The sequence below is a fragment of the Zeus faber genome, assembly GCF_960531495.2.
Source record: "Zeus faber genome assembly, chromosome: 6".
Taxonomy (NCBI): Eukaryota; Metazoa; Chordata; class Actinopteri; order Zeiformes; family Zeidae; genus Zeus; species Zeus faber.
This window is the reverse complement of record NC_137201.1, coordinates 28,681,204-28,695,776: the sequence shown is the minus strand read 5'-3', so window position 1 is coordinate 28,695,776 and position 14,573 is coordinate 28,681,204. Positions and strand designations below refer to the sequence as shown.

The 14,573-nt window shown below is 48.8% G+C and overlaps 1 protein-coding gene across 1 annotated transcript in view; it reads right to left on the bottom strand.

The window, feature by feature from the left end:
• The window catches only part of LOC307232188 (F-actin-capping protein subunit alpha-2), a 30,454-nt gene extending 27,336 nt beyond the window's left edge, over positions 1–3,118 (bottom strand). Inside the window, exon 1 of the mRNA XM_080003105.1 lies at positions 3,033–3,118. Within this exon, the coding sequence (XP_079859231.1) occupies positions 3,033–3,071 (39 nt within the window). The 5' untranslated portion in view covers positions 3,072–3,118. The remainder of the gene's footprint in view (positions 1–3,032) is intronic.
• Positions 3,119–14,573: the final 11,455 nt, after the last annotated feature.

The window sequence follows — 14,573 nt, the reverse complement described above, 5'->3', positions numbered from 1 at the left end:
GCAGAAGCACAGCGGCAACATTGGCTGTATCCACAGCTCATTCACGAGATGTCGTAAAGTAGCAGCAACATAGTGCGACGTACCGTGAAGCAATCATAGCGTTTCAGGGTAAAAAACAGAATGCATCTGCTGTAGCTGAGAACCTAAATGGTGTACTGCATCTATGACTGACAGGTCATTGAGTTTAGTGGCCTTAACAATGCTGGATTGTTTGAAAAGCCTCTCTGAAGTCCGGAGCTATCTCTCCCTGTTGTTCATTGAGAAAGTAGGCCATCCGTAAACACTGATTTTCAATTTGTCAATAAGTGCATAGTAAGGCTGTTATACAGTTCCGTTGTACTACAACAGGGGTTCCCAACCTTATCACGGACCGGATCGCAGCACACAAAATGTTCACCAACTGGGGTGAGGGGGGAGTGTAGGTGTCTCCCCGCTATGCACGGAAGAAAATAAATACATTAAATACATCTACAATAAAAGAGTATTAGGGTCACGCAAGAAAAGTACCCGTGTTTCGAGAATAAACTCCGAATCCGCCCTCAACTTCGGGACCCGTGGGCAGAGCGAGGTGCACCGCGGCTGCGCCCACCGCGGCAACCCCAACCGCACCACGATTGCCGTCACCGTTAAGCAGTGTATACAGGGCGGGGAGGGAAAATAAATTATATAGATAAATAAAAATAAAAACACACTGTTCAGTTGCTTGCTTTCGATTTGAGATCCCTCTTATTGGGCTTTGTGGAGAGGGGGAGAAAAAAAAACAAAACACAGGCTAAACAGGGCACCCCCAACCGCCTTCTCACGGCCCGGCCAATGGTCCATGGCCCGGTGGTTTGGAACCCGTCCTAAGAGACCAAAGATGGGCCGCACTCAGAGTATTCCATGTGCTGCGGTTCTAACTCCAAGACTAACAAGATGTTATCATATTTTACAAGTGGCAACATGAAAAATGGTGAATAAACAGCATAGCATTCGCAAATACTGTGTGACACTGCACACATTTATTATATGGTGCTATGGTTTACATGCTGGGGATGGAGTCTAGTGCTGGGAAACAATGGTTCGTTATTCTAATGCTATTTGGAAAAAATGACGTAGGAATCGGAAAATTGACGTTCGAAAAATAAAAATATGCAGCGTTTCAGCAGAATTTCTTTTTTTATTATTGTTGTGCGCATACGTCCACATACATCCTCTTTGACCGTGTGAGTGAATGAGCTTTGTTAGTGCACCGCTCTGTGCGCTCTGCTGCTCCATCCGTCACTCTCTGGCAAACCCCCCCCCCCCCCCCCACACCACCACAACAACCAATGTGAATAAGGGGAGTACCCAGCGGTGTCACTGGATTTCCGTCAACACCGCGGCCAAAGCAGGCCACCAATGACCGCTTTCATCGCAGGGATTACCAGCCGCCCGCCAAACGGCCATTACAGATAAATTGACCCATTTTAACTGCAAAGATATGTGGCCGATACACGGCTCCAAGCCACCCGACTATCACGGACAGAATTGGAATGTCCTCTAATGCAGGAGTTCCAAACCACCGGGCCACGGATTGTGCCGCGGTGCATTTGCCACCTGCCCGTGAGAACGCAGGTGGGAATTTCGTCAGAAGCAATCTGCAATCTAGAATAAAAACACTTTTTTTGAAATTTGTTTTCCTTGCAGAAACGATCGGATCAGAGCTGCGGAACCGTACCTGTGCTTATCGAACTTGAACCAGCCCGATTTGGCTGCCAACACCTCTGCACCATAACCCCTCAAGTGGACCTGGCTTGTTGTGGCCGGCGGGTGTGTGACGATGAGGCTGAGGGAGCCACACCCATTGACCGCTACGCTGCTAAACCCCATAATAAACATCTGACAACAGACCGAACTGAACAGAAGCAGGGGAATCCACAGCCTGATGAGCCTTCAGGCCTCTGCTTTGACCGCCATGTATGGAGGGAGTTCTGTCTCACAATTTTAAAATCTGAAAGTAAATGAACAAACATTTAAATGGAAAAAAAAATATGAAGAAATACTTCAAACACAAATGTGCACTACGATTTTTAAATTGGGGGGGCCGATCACGTTAATGGAATTCCTCCCCCTGGCGAGATACAGTGTGTGTCACAAATGAAAACGAATACCAGCGCAACGACGACCCTCGTGAATGAACCGTTTAAACGCTTGTTTAGGCATGTAAACCGACGAGAACATGTTTAATCACGTCACACAGAACAGCTATTGAATCACAAGTCAATGCTACATTTATTTGGATAACGGTTTACACAAGGAACACATTATTTATTCATAGATGGAGAAATTAATTTTGTTCGTTGCCGTATTCAAAAATCGCAATACAGATCGCAGGACTGTGGTATTTATTCATCTTTTTCCATCTGTATTATGCATTTTGAAACACATATCTGTGAATTGTGACAGAAGTCCTTCCATACCATGTATTGAAGCTACTGTGTGAGCGTGCAGGCTAGTCAGAGAGATAACAGGTTGTTTTCTATCTATTTTCAATGTCACACGACTTGGAAAAACCTCGCCTGCAGATAAAAACACAGAATTGCGTTATTCACAGGAACAGCGGCGGCAGTGAAGCAGGGAAAAGGGCGTGTTAGCCGCTAGCCAGGCGGCTAGCATGCTAGGCTAACGGAACAGAGATCCGCCCGGGTGGAACTTCACGGCAGACGGACGCCGACCGGGGGAAGCCGCGTCCGGGGGGAGGGGGGGTGGAGGGGGTCCACCGGGTCCCTGGTAGAGGGGCCCGCCGGTCACTGACAAAACGCACCCCCGCCCCGGTTCCTATTCTGGGTGAGCACCGTACAAGGAGCCGCGCTTCCCTGCTCCGCCGACGAGCGGAAGTTGAGCTAAAAATAATAAGAGCGGCGGCGGCGCGGGCCCGCTTATTCCCCTTTATCCGGAGCCGGTTCGACGTCGGACGCCGACGCGCGGCTAAAGGTGAGTGGGCGACGCGGCGTTGCAACCGCGCGCCTCCCCGTGTCACCGCGGCTGGAGCCGCGAAAGCCGCGTCTCACCTTCTCCTCGTCGGACAGCTGCTCCTCGCGATCCGCCATCTTTTCTTCCGCCGCCACCAGCTTGTCACAGCCCGGCGTGACGTCATCAGCTGGCTCGGACCGTTTATTATGGCGGAATCACTTCCAAGCATCACGGTGTGGTTTGTTTTATTCGGACGTGTTTGTATTCCTTTATTATCCCCTTTCTGCGTGAAGACAAATTACAATATACACTGCATATCTCTAGAGATGACTTTTACCTATTTATATTTTGTATTTATAAAGTTGTGAAATTAGTGAACAGAACTTTCTACGTCCTCTTGTGATTTCCTTTAATCTACATTTGCCATCGTCAGTCACTTTTCTAAAAAAAAAAAATCAATTTAATTGAAATCTACAGTATATGACGTGTGAGCTGGTCGTTCTTCTTTATCCAGTGAGGGAGAGCGGGGCAGCGTGCTCCGTATTCCCGTTGGAATGACCTCGTGCTGTCATCACAGCATCCTTTCGGTTTGGGGCCACGTCCTTTATGCTCGTCGGCACTCCGGCGACGGTTGGGGGGTCGACGGCGGCTCGTTGTCACTGCGTCTCGCCCCACGATCCGCCCTCAGAGAGAATAAAAGCCCGCCGCTAACCCCACCTAATGACCTCTGACCCGTGGCTTGTTCCCATGTTTTTAGCGTCTGGTGCTTTCACACATCAGAGCGTCCAAAACCAGCAAAACAGGGGAGCGGACGATGCCACCCTGACACTGCTCCACCTTGACCGTGCTCGCCCGGAAGCCCCATACAGTGATGGGTCACGTTAGTGTTTTTAGATATTTTCTAGGGCATTTAACGTAATTGAACCCGATTTATTGCCCTGCGAACGGATGGATATGGAACTCTATCCTCACATTGTTCTTCGAGGGCATCTTAAAGTGTTGTTTGTGACCCAGAGACCTCAGTGGTTTGATAAAGATGTTGATGCCATAATAACAGTTTCACGGTAATCTAACTAGCTATAGTATCAACAGCCAGGCAACTTTGGACAAAATCCTATGCGTTGGGAAAGAAAAAAAAAAAAAATCTTCTGGGATTGGACAGAGAAAATCTCACCAAATGTGGTCTGTGGCCTAATGCGTATCATATTGAGGGTCCTTCATATGAAAAAGGTCGAGATTCACTGGTGTATTTCATGTTGTGTTTTTTTTCATAATATTGTCTTATTTTCACGAATTGTCTTCCGCGTGTGTGTTAAATAAGGTTGTCATTCACCTCATCTCTGAAGCCCGTTGGTCATTCTTCTTCATCTTCTTCATCTTTTTCATCTTGAAGAGCGAGCCACCGTGTCGTGCATGTCCACTGTGATCCACTAGATGGCGCCAGAGAACCACTGTGGGGCTGCACAGTGGGAGCCCGTCACCTCGTGAGCTCCAGAACACCCTGTGTGTGTGTGTGTGTGTGTGTGTGTGTGTGTGTGTGTGTGTGTGTGTGTGTGTGTGTGTGTGTGCGTGCGTGCGTGCGTGCGTGCGTGCGTGCCCGTGACTCATTCCGCTTCATCCTGCTGCCACAACAGACAGCATGTTACTGAGCACTCGAAAAGCCCCATGGCTACAGAAAGAGACAGAGATCGAAAGTAAAATATTATCACAGGTGCCTCGCGCTCGGTGCCGGGCTTCAAAAATAAGCCTGGATTCAGTGGGAACGCCGAGGAGAAGTAACACCCACAAGGCTGCTTTGACTCTCCGATCGAACGGTTTGTCTTAATGGGGATGCTTGCATAGCTCTCATGAATGTAAACACACACACACACACACACACACACACACACACACACGTGCACGCGTACGTGTACACAATAATCACACACCGTAAAAATTAACACACACAGGTACAAGGTAAAGTTATTATTTAAACAGATAAAACACGGGTAATTCATACTTGGGTCATTTATACTGTAATTACAAGAACCTGATAAGGTGCAATGTAATCTGATGAAATCAACCTGAATCCACGCTAATGTAATCCAGTCGAATGACGTTACCCGTAAACGGAGCTGTCGTCGAGACAAAACAGGACGAGACCCATTCAAGAACTAGTCGAGACTGAATCAAATCCAACACCCGAGCGTATGGAGTCCGAGGACGACCGTAACACCAAACACCAAACACCATAACCTTATAAGGACCAACACCAGAACCGAGCGAGAGCGAACGACTACAATTACATAAAAACTTTTTTTTAAATTATTTTTGCTTCGGAGACACAGATCCAAGAATAGAAAAACAGCCCGTGCGGTTTGAGAGCGAGCTCGGCCTCTTGAGTCCAGCCTCCAGCTGCACGCCGCCGCCTGCGCGTCCAACTCCCTCCAGGAACCGGAGGACGACTTCCCGCGTGTCACCCGGACGCGCGTGTGTGCGTGCGTGCGTGCGTGCTGACCGGGGATTTCGAACCGGCGACCCGCTCCGCCCGCGCCCCGGGGCCCGGCGGTGTCGGTGCCGCGCGTCCGTCGAGCCCCTCGCCCGCCCTGACAGGCTGTGATTTAAAGCCTTCGCTCGGGAGGGGGCCGCGGGGCTTCATGGCGCCGGCTGCACGTGTCGGCCCGGCAGAGCGGCCGCGCCGGTGATCCACGTCCTTGTGAACCGGGACTCTCTCAACCCGACCCACAGCACACTTTCTCTCCCCCGCCTGACCGTGGACGAGAGAGAGAGAGAGAGAGAGAGAGAGAGAGAGAGAGAGAGAGAGAGAGAGAGGGAGGGAGCGAGGGCAGGAGAGCGGCGGCGGGAAGTCGATAAAAGTACATTCAGTTTCGGACCTTTTTTGGGGCTTTTACCTCAGTAGGTTTCAAAGCCGCTGTCTCTGCTTGTTACTCTGCTATTTCTGACACTGCTACTTGCACGATGACTCAATAGTTCCATTTCCTTCTTCTGCTGTGACTCAACCGATACCTTTTTTTTATTGTGAATTATGATCAGGATTACTGTCGGCACAGTGCTTCATGAAGTAGCGTGGGCTCCCTCATATGAGGAAGTGCTTTTATTGTTTCAAATACTTTAGGTTTCGTTTAGGAGCGTGAAGCGCTTGTGTACCCCTACTTGAAAGTGGAAATGCCAGTGCGGCGCTCTCACTTCAGAGGCAGGCGAAAGAAAGAAGGGAAAAATAAAAGACCGGGCCTGCAGTAGCTCCAGCCTCCTCCTGACCCCTGTGATGTTGTACTTAATGTGACGATAGAGCAGGAACCTCGCTCCACACAGCTCCGTGGTCGCCGAGGGAGGAGGACACCATGTATTTTCCGTTTATGTCTCGTTCGGCTCGCGAACGCCAAGCGTGATTCCCGTCGAGGACAAAAAAAGAAAGGAGGAAAAAAAAAAAAAAAAAAAGCTCATCATTTCGGCGGTGGGCATGACATCACTGGAAGGCTTTGACACGCCGCGTAGTGACGTAACGTGTGCCAGCCCCCCCCAGGGTTGGGCTGGCACATGAACCGCGGATTAATTCCAAAATGTAACCGTCGCAGTGAAATACGGTTTAACTGCCGCTGTTCCCTTTTTAAAGTAATAATTCCATAAATCCCGATGCAAAGTTGCGGTGAAAAGGGGATGAAGTTGGTTCGCGGCACGCCGCACTGTGTTGCTGCTGCTTTACTTTAAACACGTACGAACACAGAATGTGCATGGAGGGATGCAGAGCTCGCTTGTTTCCGAACCGATTTTCACGAAAACTTATTGGAAATTCGGATGCGGATCTAATCATATTATTTAATTCATTGCCATGTTCAGAGGAAGAATGTATAATTTTTAAGATTTTTATTGAAACACTGGACATCTTGAGTGTTGTTTACATTTAAGACCATGGGCAAAAGTTCCTTGTTTTAAGGGTTTTACAGAATAAACGGAAAGTTATATGTACGTATGTAACCATGATACGATCCGACCCGTGAGTTTTGTGATCCGCTGCACCCCTAGCGCCTTGTGTCATTGAGAAGAAAACCTTCTGAACATTTTTTTTTAAATTCACCCACGAAGGGTGAAGTTGGAGAATTCATGGAACTTTAATCACATTGTGCTTTTTCCGACTTTCAGAAAACTCTTAGGTGAGAAATCTTTTTTTTCCCCGTGCTTGCTGTACATCTCAGACACTTACCTATGATTTAATTTACTTGCTTCCAGTGTTTCCTTCTACTTACAGTATATATATAATAATAATAAAAAAAAAATATGATAATAAACTGTATATTTGGCAGCAGCGTCTTATCCACTGTAATAGATTAAAACAATAACTAATGCAGACTGGAAACACCTGTGTGATCATGAACACATGATAATGAAATACTTACATTTAGATTTAGATTTAGCGGCATCATCTCTGCACCCCGGCTATTTTGGGGGCTGCCACCAGCTCCAACTGGGAGAGTAATTGTGTGGCTCCAGGTTTGGGACGGGGCGTCGGGCTGGAGGTTGAATAGACCGGACTGTCGCCATTATGCGGCGACTCATGGCCTCGGGGCGCAGAGGAATCCATGCGGTTGGGTTTCTGTGCTTCTGAAAAGGAACGCCGCCTGAGTCACCCTCAGCCGCTGGTTAGTCACCTGGGATACTCATTACACCGTCCCCATTTGGATAATAACCACCCCGAGTGCTCATTAAATGGCCGGGAAATAGAGCTTGTTTTTGTGATTACACCTTACCCCAGGCCGACCCGGGGGGTCGGTGAAAGTGCCTCGCCAAAAAAAAATGCGGTGAACCTTCCTGGACTGGACTTTTGGGTTGATGGTCAAAATAACAGTCCAAAGAAATATGTTGTTTTTTGTGCAGCAAGTTAATTTCCACGACGTCCTATTAGTCATTATTGAAGCACAGATGCAACACTTCAACTCCAAATGAACCTGATGACTCATTAAACCCAGCTCGTGTCACACAATTCTGGCAATTTTGTGAGCATCCTATTTTCAAAGCATAATAAATGTCTAAGATTTAACACCTTTTTACTGTCGTTATTGGTATGGCAGGACACATCCTATCCCATTGCAGAAAACCTTTAAGCGCAGATCTTATTTTCTGGATTGAGTTTTTGGGACTGAACAGCGTTGGATGACGTCCGGGGGGTTTTAGGACAAACGGCTGATTTCCAACCGACGATATTTTGACACGATAACGCGGTAAAAGCCTTTGAGAGAAGGCGGAGGGAGCGCATCCTTTGTGTAGACGTATCATTTCAGCGTCGCGGTGCCAAGCATTTGTGCCCCTTTCCGTTCCTCCCATCGCCACGTCCGTGTGAGAAATGTCTTTTTTGGCCGCGCATCAAAGTCTCTGGGAGTTGAGACGGTATCTCCTCACCGCAGGACAGTATCTGCTGCGCGCTCAATGGAAACCGTGTTGAAAACGCAGCTGACACACACTCACACACACACACACACACACTCACACACTCACACACTCACACACACACACACACACACACACACACAGAGTTCAAGGATTGTGTTGAAGATCTGGTGGAACATGGACATTGAGCCCATTTAAAACCAACATACACACACAGTCTCTTTCGCACACACACACACGGACACATGCGGTTGCATGCACGCACGCACGCACGCAGACACACACACACACACACCCACTTACAATCTCTTTCTCGCACGCGCACACACACACACACACCCACACACACACAGACACACGGACACACAGACACACTGTCTCTTTCACTCTCTCTTGCTCACACACATACACAAACACACACTCACACATGTACTTTCTCTTCTGTTCTTTCTCTCTCTCTACAGTGTATCTCTCTCACACACACACTCAGACAACAACACACACATGCACACGTACACATGCGCACACACACACACACACACACAAACACGCCCGCACGTATGCACACACATACGTGTGCGTGCACACACACGCACGCACGCACTCACCAGCACACACACACACACACACACACACACACACACAAACACACACACACACGCCCGCACGTACGTACGCACACACATACGCATGCGTGTAGACACACACACACACACACACGCCCGCACACACAGGCTCAGTGGATCCTGGTGCCCAGCCGCCCAGGGACCAGAGATACCAGCTTTCAACGCCACTCTACCCGTGACCAAACTCCTGTGGAATTCTTCGACTCCACTCTGCCTCCCAGTGCAGATTACCAACGCTGTCACGCAGATTGGATTCTGGTAAAAGGGAATGTGGATTTATTGTGGCGCATGAGATTTATCGAGGAAGAGCAAACAGCTTTACGTTTGAACTCAAGTCAACTGAAATGTATGAGGCAGTGGAATGTTTTTTTTATTACATATGAATTGACGTTTAACTTGTAAATAAACTTTGTTTATTAATTGTCAACAATGTATGACTTTTCTTTCACACACTGTCTGGTATTTTTGTTTTCACCAGACCCTGGTGCAGAGTTTATAATGCACTGACTGAATATTTGGAATTCAGATATTCAGACTCAGCTCTAATGACTGGACAGGTGACTCATTGTGGACAAGACAACTCATTTTTTGGTTTGTCTCTGCTGCAGCCGGGAGCGAAATCTACCTTCACCTCTGCAGATCAACACGGGATCAACAACACAGAGCGATGACCTCCCGAAACATCCCAAAACAACCCATCCTCATCCCTGATATCAAAGCTCCGTCCCGGTCCAGATTCCAAACGGAGGCAGCCGAAGTATTCCAGCTATGGAGGGAGGGGGTTCATTAGTGGGAACGCCGCGCTCCCAGTGCCATCCAGCTCCCACTGCCGGGACTCATTAGGGCCCTGTGGAGCACACCTTGACTCAGGTCAAAGCACTAATCACTGGGGGTGGTTTTGGTGGGTTGGGGATTCTGTGTGTGTGTGTGTGTGTGTGTGTGTGTGTGAGAGAGAGAATATTGTGAAAGAGTTTCAGTATGGACATCCATGATTGTGTGTTGGTCTATACACCTGTACTGACATGTGGGTGGGCGTGGCATTTTTATGGCTACGTGCATGTGTGCTTAGTTACAATTGTCTGTGTGTGTGTGTGTGTGTGCGTGTGTGTGTGTGTGTGTGAGTTAGAGAGAGAGAGCAGTTAAGTTCCAGTGAATTTGACATGCATACCTGAGTTGCTGATTCACCAGGTGACTCGCTGACTAGAGACAGAGGACAAAAAGATAAAAGCCACCATGGAGGGAGAGGGAGAGAAATGGTGACTGTTTTTGAGTCAGAAAGAGAGTGGATGCGAGTCAGCCAGAAAGAGGTAGAAATTAAATCCTTTAAATCGGAGTTTGTAGAACAAATTTGATATGACTAAATGATTTGTGAATTATTCCTTTTTTTTTTTTTTACCTGTGCTGTCAGCATGCTGGGCATACGACACAGAGTAGTTCTAGGCACCAGGCAAGGCAAGGACCGCAAGCCCGGAGCTGGGTTCCGCGTCGACAGACCGACACCCTGCCCGAACCCCTGCCCCGCCGGCAAGCCGGCGGGACCCCCATGCCCATCCGCAGCCCGCGCAAGAGCGATGCCCGCCCCACTGCAGCCGACTGGACACCCCAGCCCGGCGAGCCCTGAGCGCCCATCCACGTAGCACAGTGTACTCAGCACAGGGCACCCGGATATTAGATCCCTCCCTCCACTCTCTGTTTTTGTGTTTGAGGCTAATATGAGTGGAATTCAAATTTTGGGACAGACGACAAGCACGTCGGGGGCAGGAGCGTGACGAGCAAGATCGCAGCCGCCCGTCACATTCCCACCCGCATAGCTCGCACCCCACCCGTCTCGCAAACCTGAGGCCTATTGTTTGGTGAATGTGCTGAGTATGAGTTCTGGCACTGTCAGAGATAGGCGAAGCACAACCAGATCAAGGCAGGGGCGCAGCAGGCCGGGGAGCGGCCACGCGGACCCCCGGCCCTCGGACCCATAGTGCGCCCACCTCCTGTACCCGGAGACACCCAGAGGACAGGTACCCAGGCACCTTGGGATATTGTGAGATTATCTCTGTTTTTCCAAATGAGTAATATTATTTTTTGGGCAGTTGTCAAGGCGATCAGAATGGGTTGGTGGTGTTTGAGTGGTGGGTCAACTGAGGAGACTGGAATGCTGCGAGCCAGAAGGGTTAAAGCTTCTTGGTGATGTTGGATAGGTGGGCAGAGCCAGAAGGCATGAAAGTAGTCACCTCTGGTATCAAAGGAACAGTGAGAGCAAACGTCTTCATCCACAAAACCCATTTTGAACATTTTGTGTTGGGTGATATGTGCACTGTGCAGAATCTTATATTGGATGAGTTGCATTTTGGAGTTGCGCGTCATAGAAAAGGTGTTGCTGCAAATAAGCTTCCACGGGATGATATCGGTGGGAACAGCAAGGTGTCTTTCCCATTCCATTGTAGGTAAAGATAAAGTGTCATCTGTTTTCAATTAAAGTTTGAATATTCTGGAAAATGGATTTTTTAAATGACCTTTATGAGTGAGATGTTCAATCACAGGAAGTGGCTGTTCGTCAATTTGTTTTAACTAGTAGAAACTGCTTGACTTGAAGGAATTATATACCTTTGGGTTAAGGTTGGGAAGGATATCAGCAAATTGTTTTCAAAAATGTCTTCCAGATGAGTAATTCCTTGTCTTTTCCGAGACCTGAAGATTACTGGTTTGTTCAGTGTCTCGTCATCCGTGGTTCAGTTGTTGCTCTGGTTGTAACCATTTAATTATAAATTGGGGATGGTTTGCTAATCAGTTGTATCTGAAGTTTGGGGCTGCTACCTCCACAGTCTTTGTTTTTCTGCAGTGTCGCTAGTTTAATTCTCGGTTTCCAATAGAATTTATTGATTATTGCGTCAAGAGTATTAAACCAATGTACACACTGGGGTGATTGGACTGGGGTGATTGAAAAGATATAGTTTATTTTTGGAAGTGCTCATTTTCACTGCCACTATCCTACCAATTAGTGAAATGGGCAGGTTGTTCCATCGATTGAGGATCTGTTTCTGTGTGAATAGTCAAAATTCAATGACCATCAGAGGAGGCACAGAGAGAGAGCGATGAAGAACAACGGGCGAAAGATAGAGAGAGAGAGAGAGAGAGCGAAAGAGAGAGAGAGAGAAAGAGAGAAAGGGAGAGAGGGGGAGAGAGAGTGAGAGAGAGAGCGAGAGAGAGAGAGAGAGAGAGAAAAAGAGAGTGGGAGAGCGAGAGAGAGAAAGTGAAAGAGAGAGAGAAAAAGAGAGAGAGAGGGAGAGCGAGAGAGAGAGCGAAAAAGAGACAGCGAGAGAGTGAGAGAGCGAAAGAGAGAGACAGGAAGAGCGAGAGAGAGAGAGCGAAAAAGAGAGAATGAGAGAGAGAAAAAGAGAGAGAGGGAGAGCGAGAGAGAGAGAGTAAGCGAGAGAGAGAGAGAGAGAGCGAGAGAGAGTGTTACAGACGAGTGCAGTGAGATCCACAGGTACTGGATCCATCCGGCCTTGGCATGAATTTCCCTCCACTTTTCCCCTTTTCTCCACTTTTCCACTGCTCTCCCCCTCTCGCAGCCCCTTCTAATTCCTTTACATCACATCATGGGACTTCACGGCCGCTCTCTGCGTGTATCCTATGATGCGTAGGAGCCAAATTCATTCCGGGGCTTGAATGTGCTTCGCCACGTCTGAGGTGGGGGGGGGGGGGGGACGACAATGAAAACATCTTCACATGAGGAGGGAGAGGGAGAGAGAGAGAGAGAGGGAGGGAGAGGGGGAGAGAGAGAGCGAAAGGGAGAGAGAGAGAAAGAGAGAGGGGGAGAGTGAGAGAGAGGGAGGGCGAGAGAGAGAGTGAGAGAGAGAGAGAGAAAGAGAGAGAGAGAGAGAGAGGGAGCTCGTCTGAAAGGGTGGGTTCCCTCCCGTTCAGAGCGTCTACACCGCTCAGCGCACCCTGCTCCCTGGCACTGAACACACACTGCTGGGCCTCCCGGCAGCCCCCTAAAAAGCCCGCCGCGCCGCTCGTGAAGAGCCGGGGTCACGGCCGGGCCGGCGGGCCGGGGGGGGGGGGGGTAGGAGGGGCGAGGGGGTTTTAGTCTAGACTTCAAACCCCTGAAAGAGGAGAGGGGAGCGGGGGTGAAGGCTCGGAGGGCAGCGCCGGCCGATCGCAACAAAGGGGAGCGCGGCGGCGGCGTGGACGGACAGAGCAGCCCGCACGGGGAGAAGGGCCGCCGGCCCCCCGCAGGGCTGGGCCAACATTGTTTTGGGTGGGCGTGAGGTCTCGGACAGTCGAAAACAAAGCAATCGTCCAAGCGGCGGCCTGCGGCGGGTATGGGTGAGCGTGACGCTACGCTGCATCCACTGGCATTATGAGGTCGGTAAATTGGGGTTACTTGATTATTTTTTATTTCACTTAATTTCCTTTTTCTCCCCCCCAACGCTGTGGCCAAGCGGCTCCGTGCGGGTTCAGGATTGGGAATAAAAACTGAAAAATACCGCGGAAAAGGGGGCCGGTTAAAATCATCCGTGGCCGATGTTTCGGAAGCTCCTGATTCTCTAATACAGGCCATCGGACTGACATGTAGTGCAAAAAACCCCGTTCGATTGATATTTGTGCGGCCTGTTAGTTAATCACATCTGAAGGTGCCTACTTTTCTGTGTTTATAGCATCAGGACATACGGGCCAAAAATGCAGCCACTTAAATTTGAACCCATTACTAAAATCTCAGAAGAGTGAGAGGACATTAATACGGTCATCAAGGCATTAGGAGGAGTGGATAGCAGCATATCTACGCACCCACAACCACCATCACATCATCCCTGTTAACATTATTAATAACATTCGTCATTACATGCTGAATAAATAATTCAAACTGCCGTGGAGCCGACGTCGACGTCGTAGTTTCAGCCAAGACATGAACTGCACAATCCCTCTCAGCTCCCCTATGGAAACTATGGGGAACGCAGTAATATTAGGCTGGTTGGAAAGGTAGTAATTTCAAGACAGGATACCAGTAATTACACACACTGTAACATACGACCGTGCGTCGCCCTGCCCCGCGCACAGGTTTGGCCAATAATGCGAAGCAAGTTACGTTGGAATGTGATGGGCTGTTAAGAGTGTGCAAAAACAAAAAAAGGACAAAACGATCAGCGCGGTCAGCACGCAGCGCTCTGATATTATAGCTTTATTACACTGAGGGAGGCGATATGACATAACATGTACCTTCAGGAATCTATGTACAACGGCTAAATGGTGGATACATGCACAGACACAGAGTTCACGCGACGGAATTTACACACAGACAGGTGTTGAGAGTGGAGTTCAAGGGCGTGTCAGCTCCGGCTCACTCCACCCGTTGTTTATATTTTCTGTTTCTGTTTGTATCAGCGACCAATAAAAGCTATACCAGCACACGCACAGACACACATTTATCAGCACAACGGTCATCACTGTACACGACAGACGAACCCGGAGAGAGACTCGCCCTTTAATGGTATTTACAAAATGGCAGTGGTTGGGTTGAAAATAAGAGGATCCATTCGGCGGATTTGTTCACTTCCTCTGGTGTTGTGGCACTGGCTCTGCTCACTCTCAGATCACTTTCATCTATAATACAAAAATATAGTACAGCAATTTCTT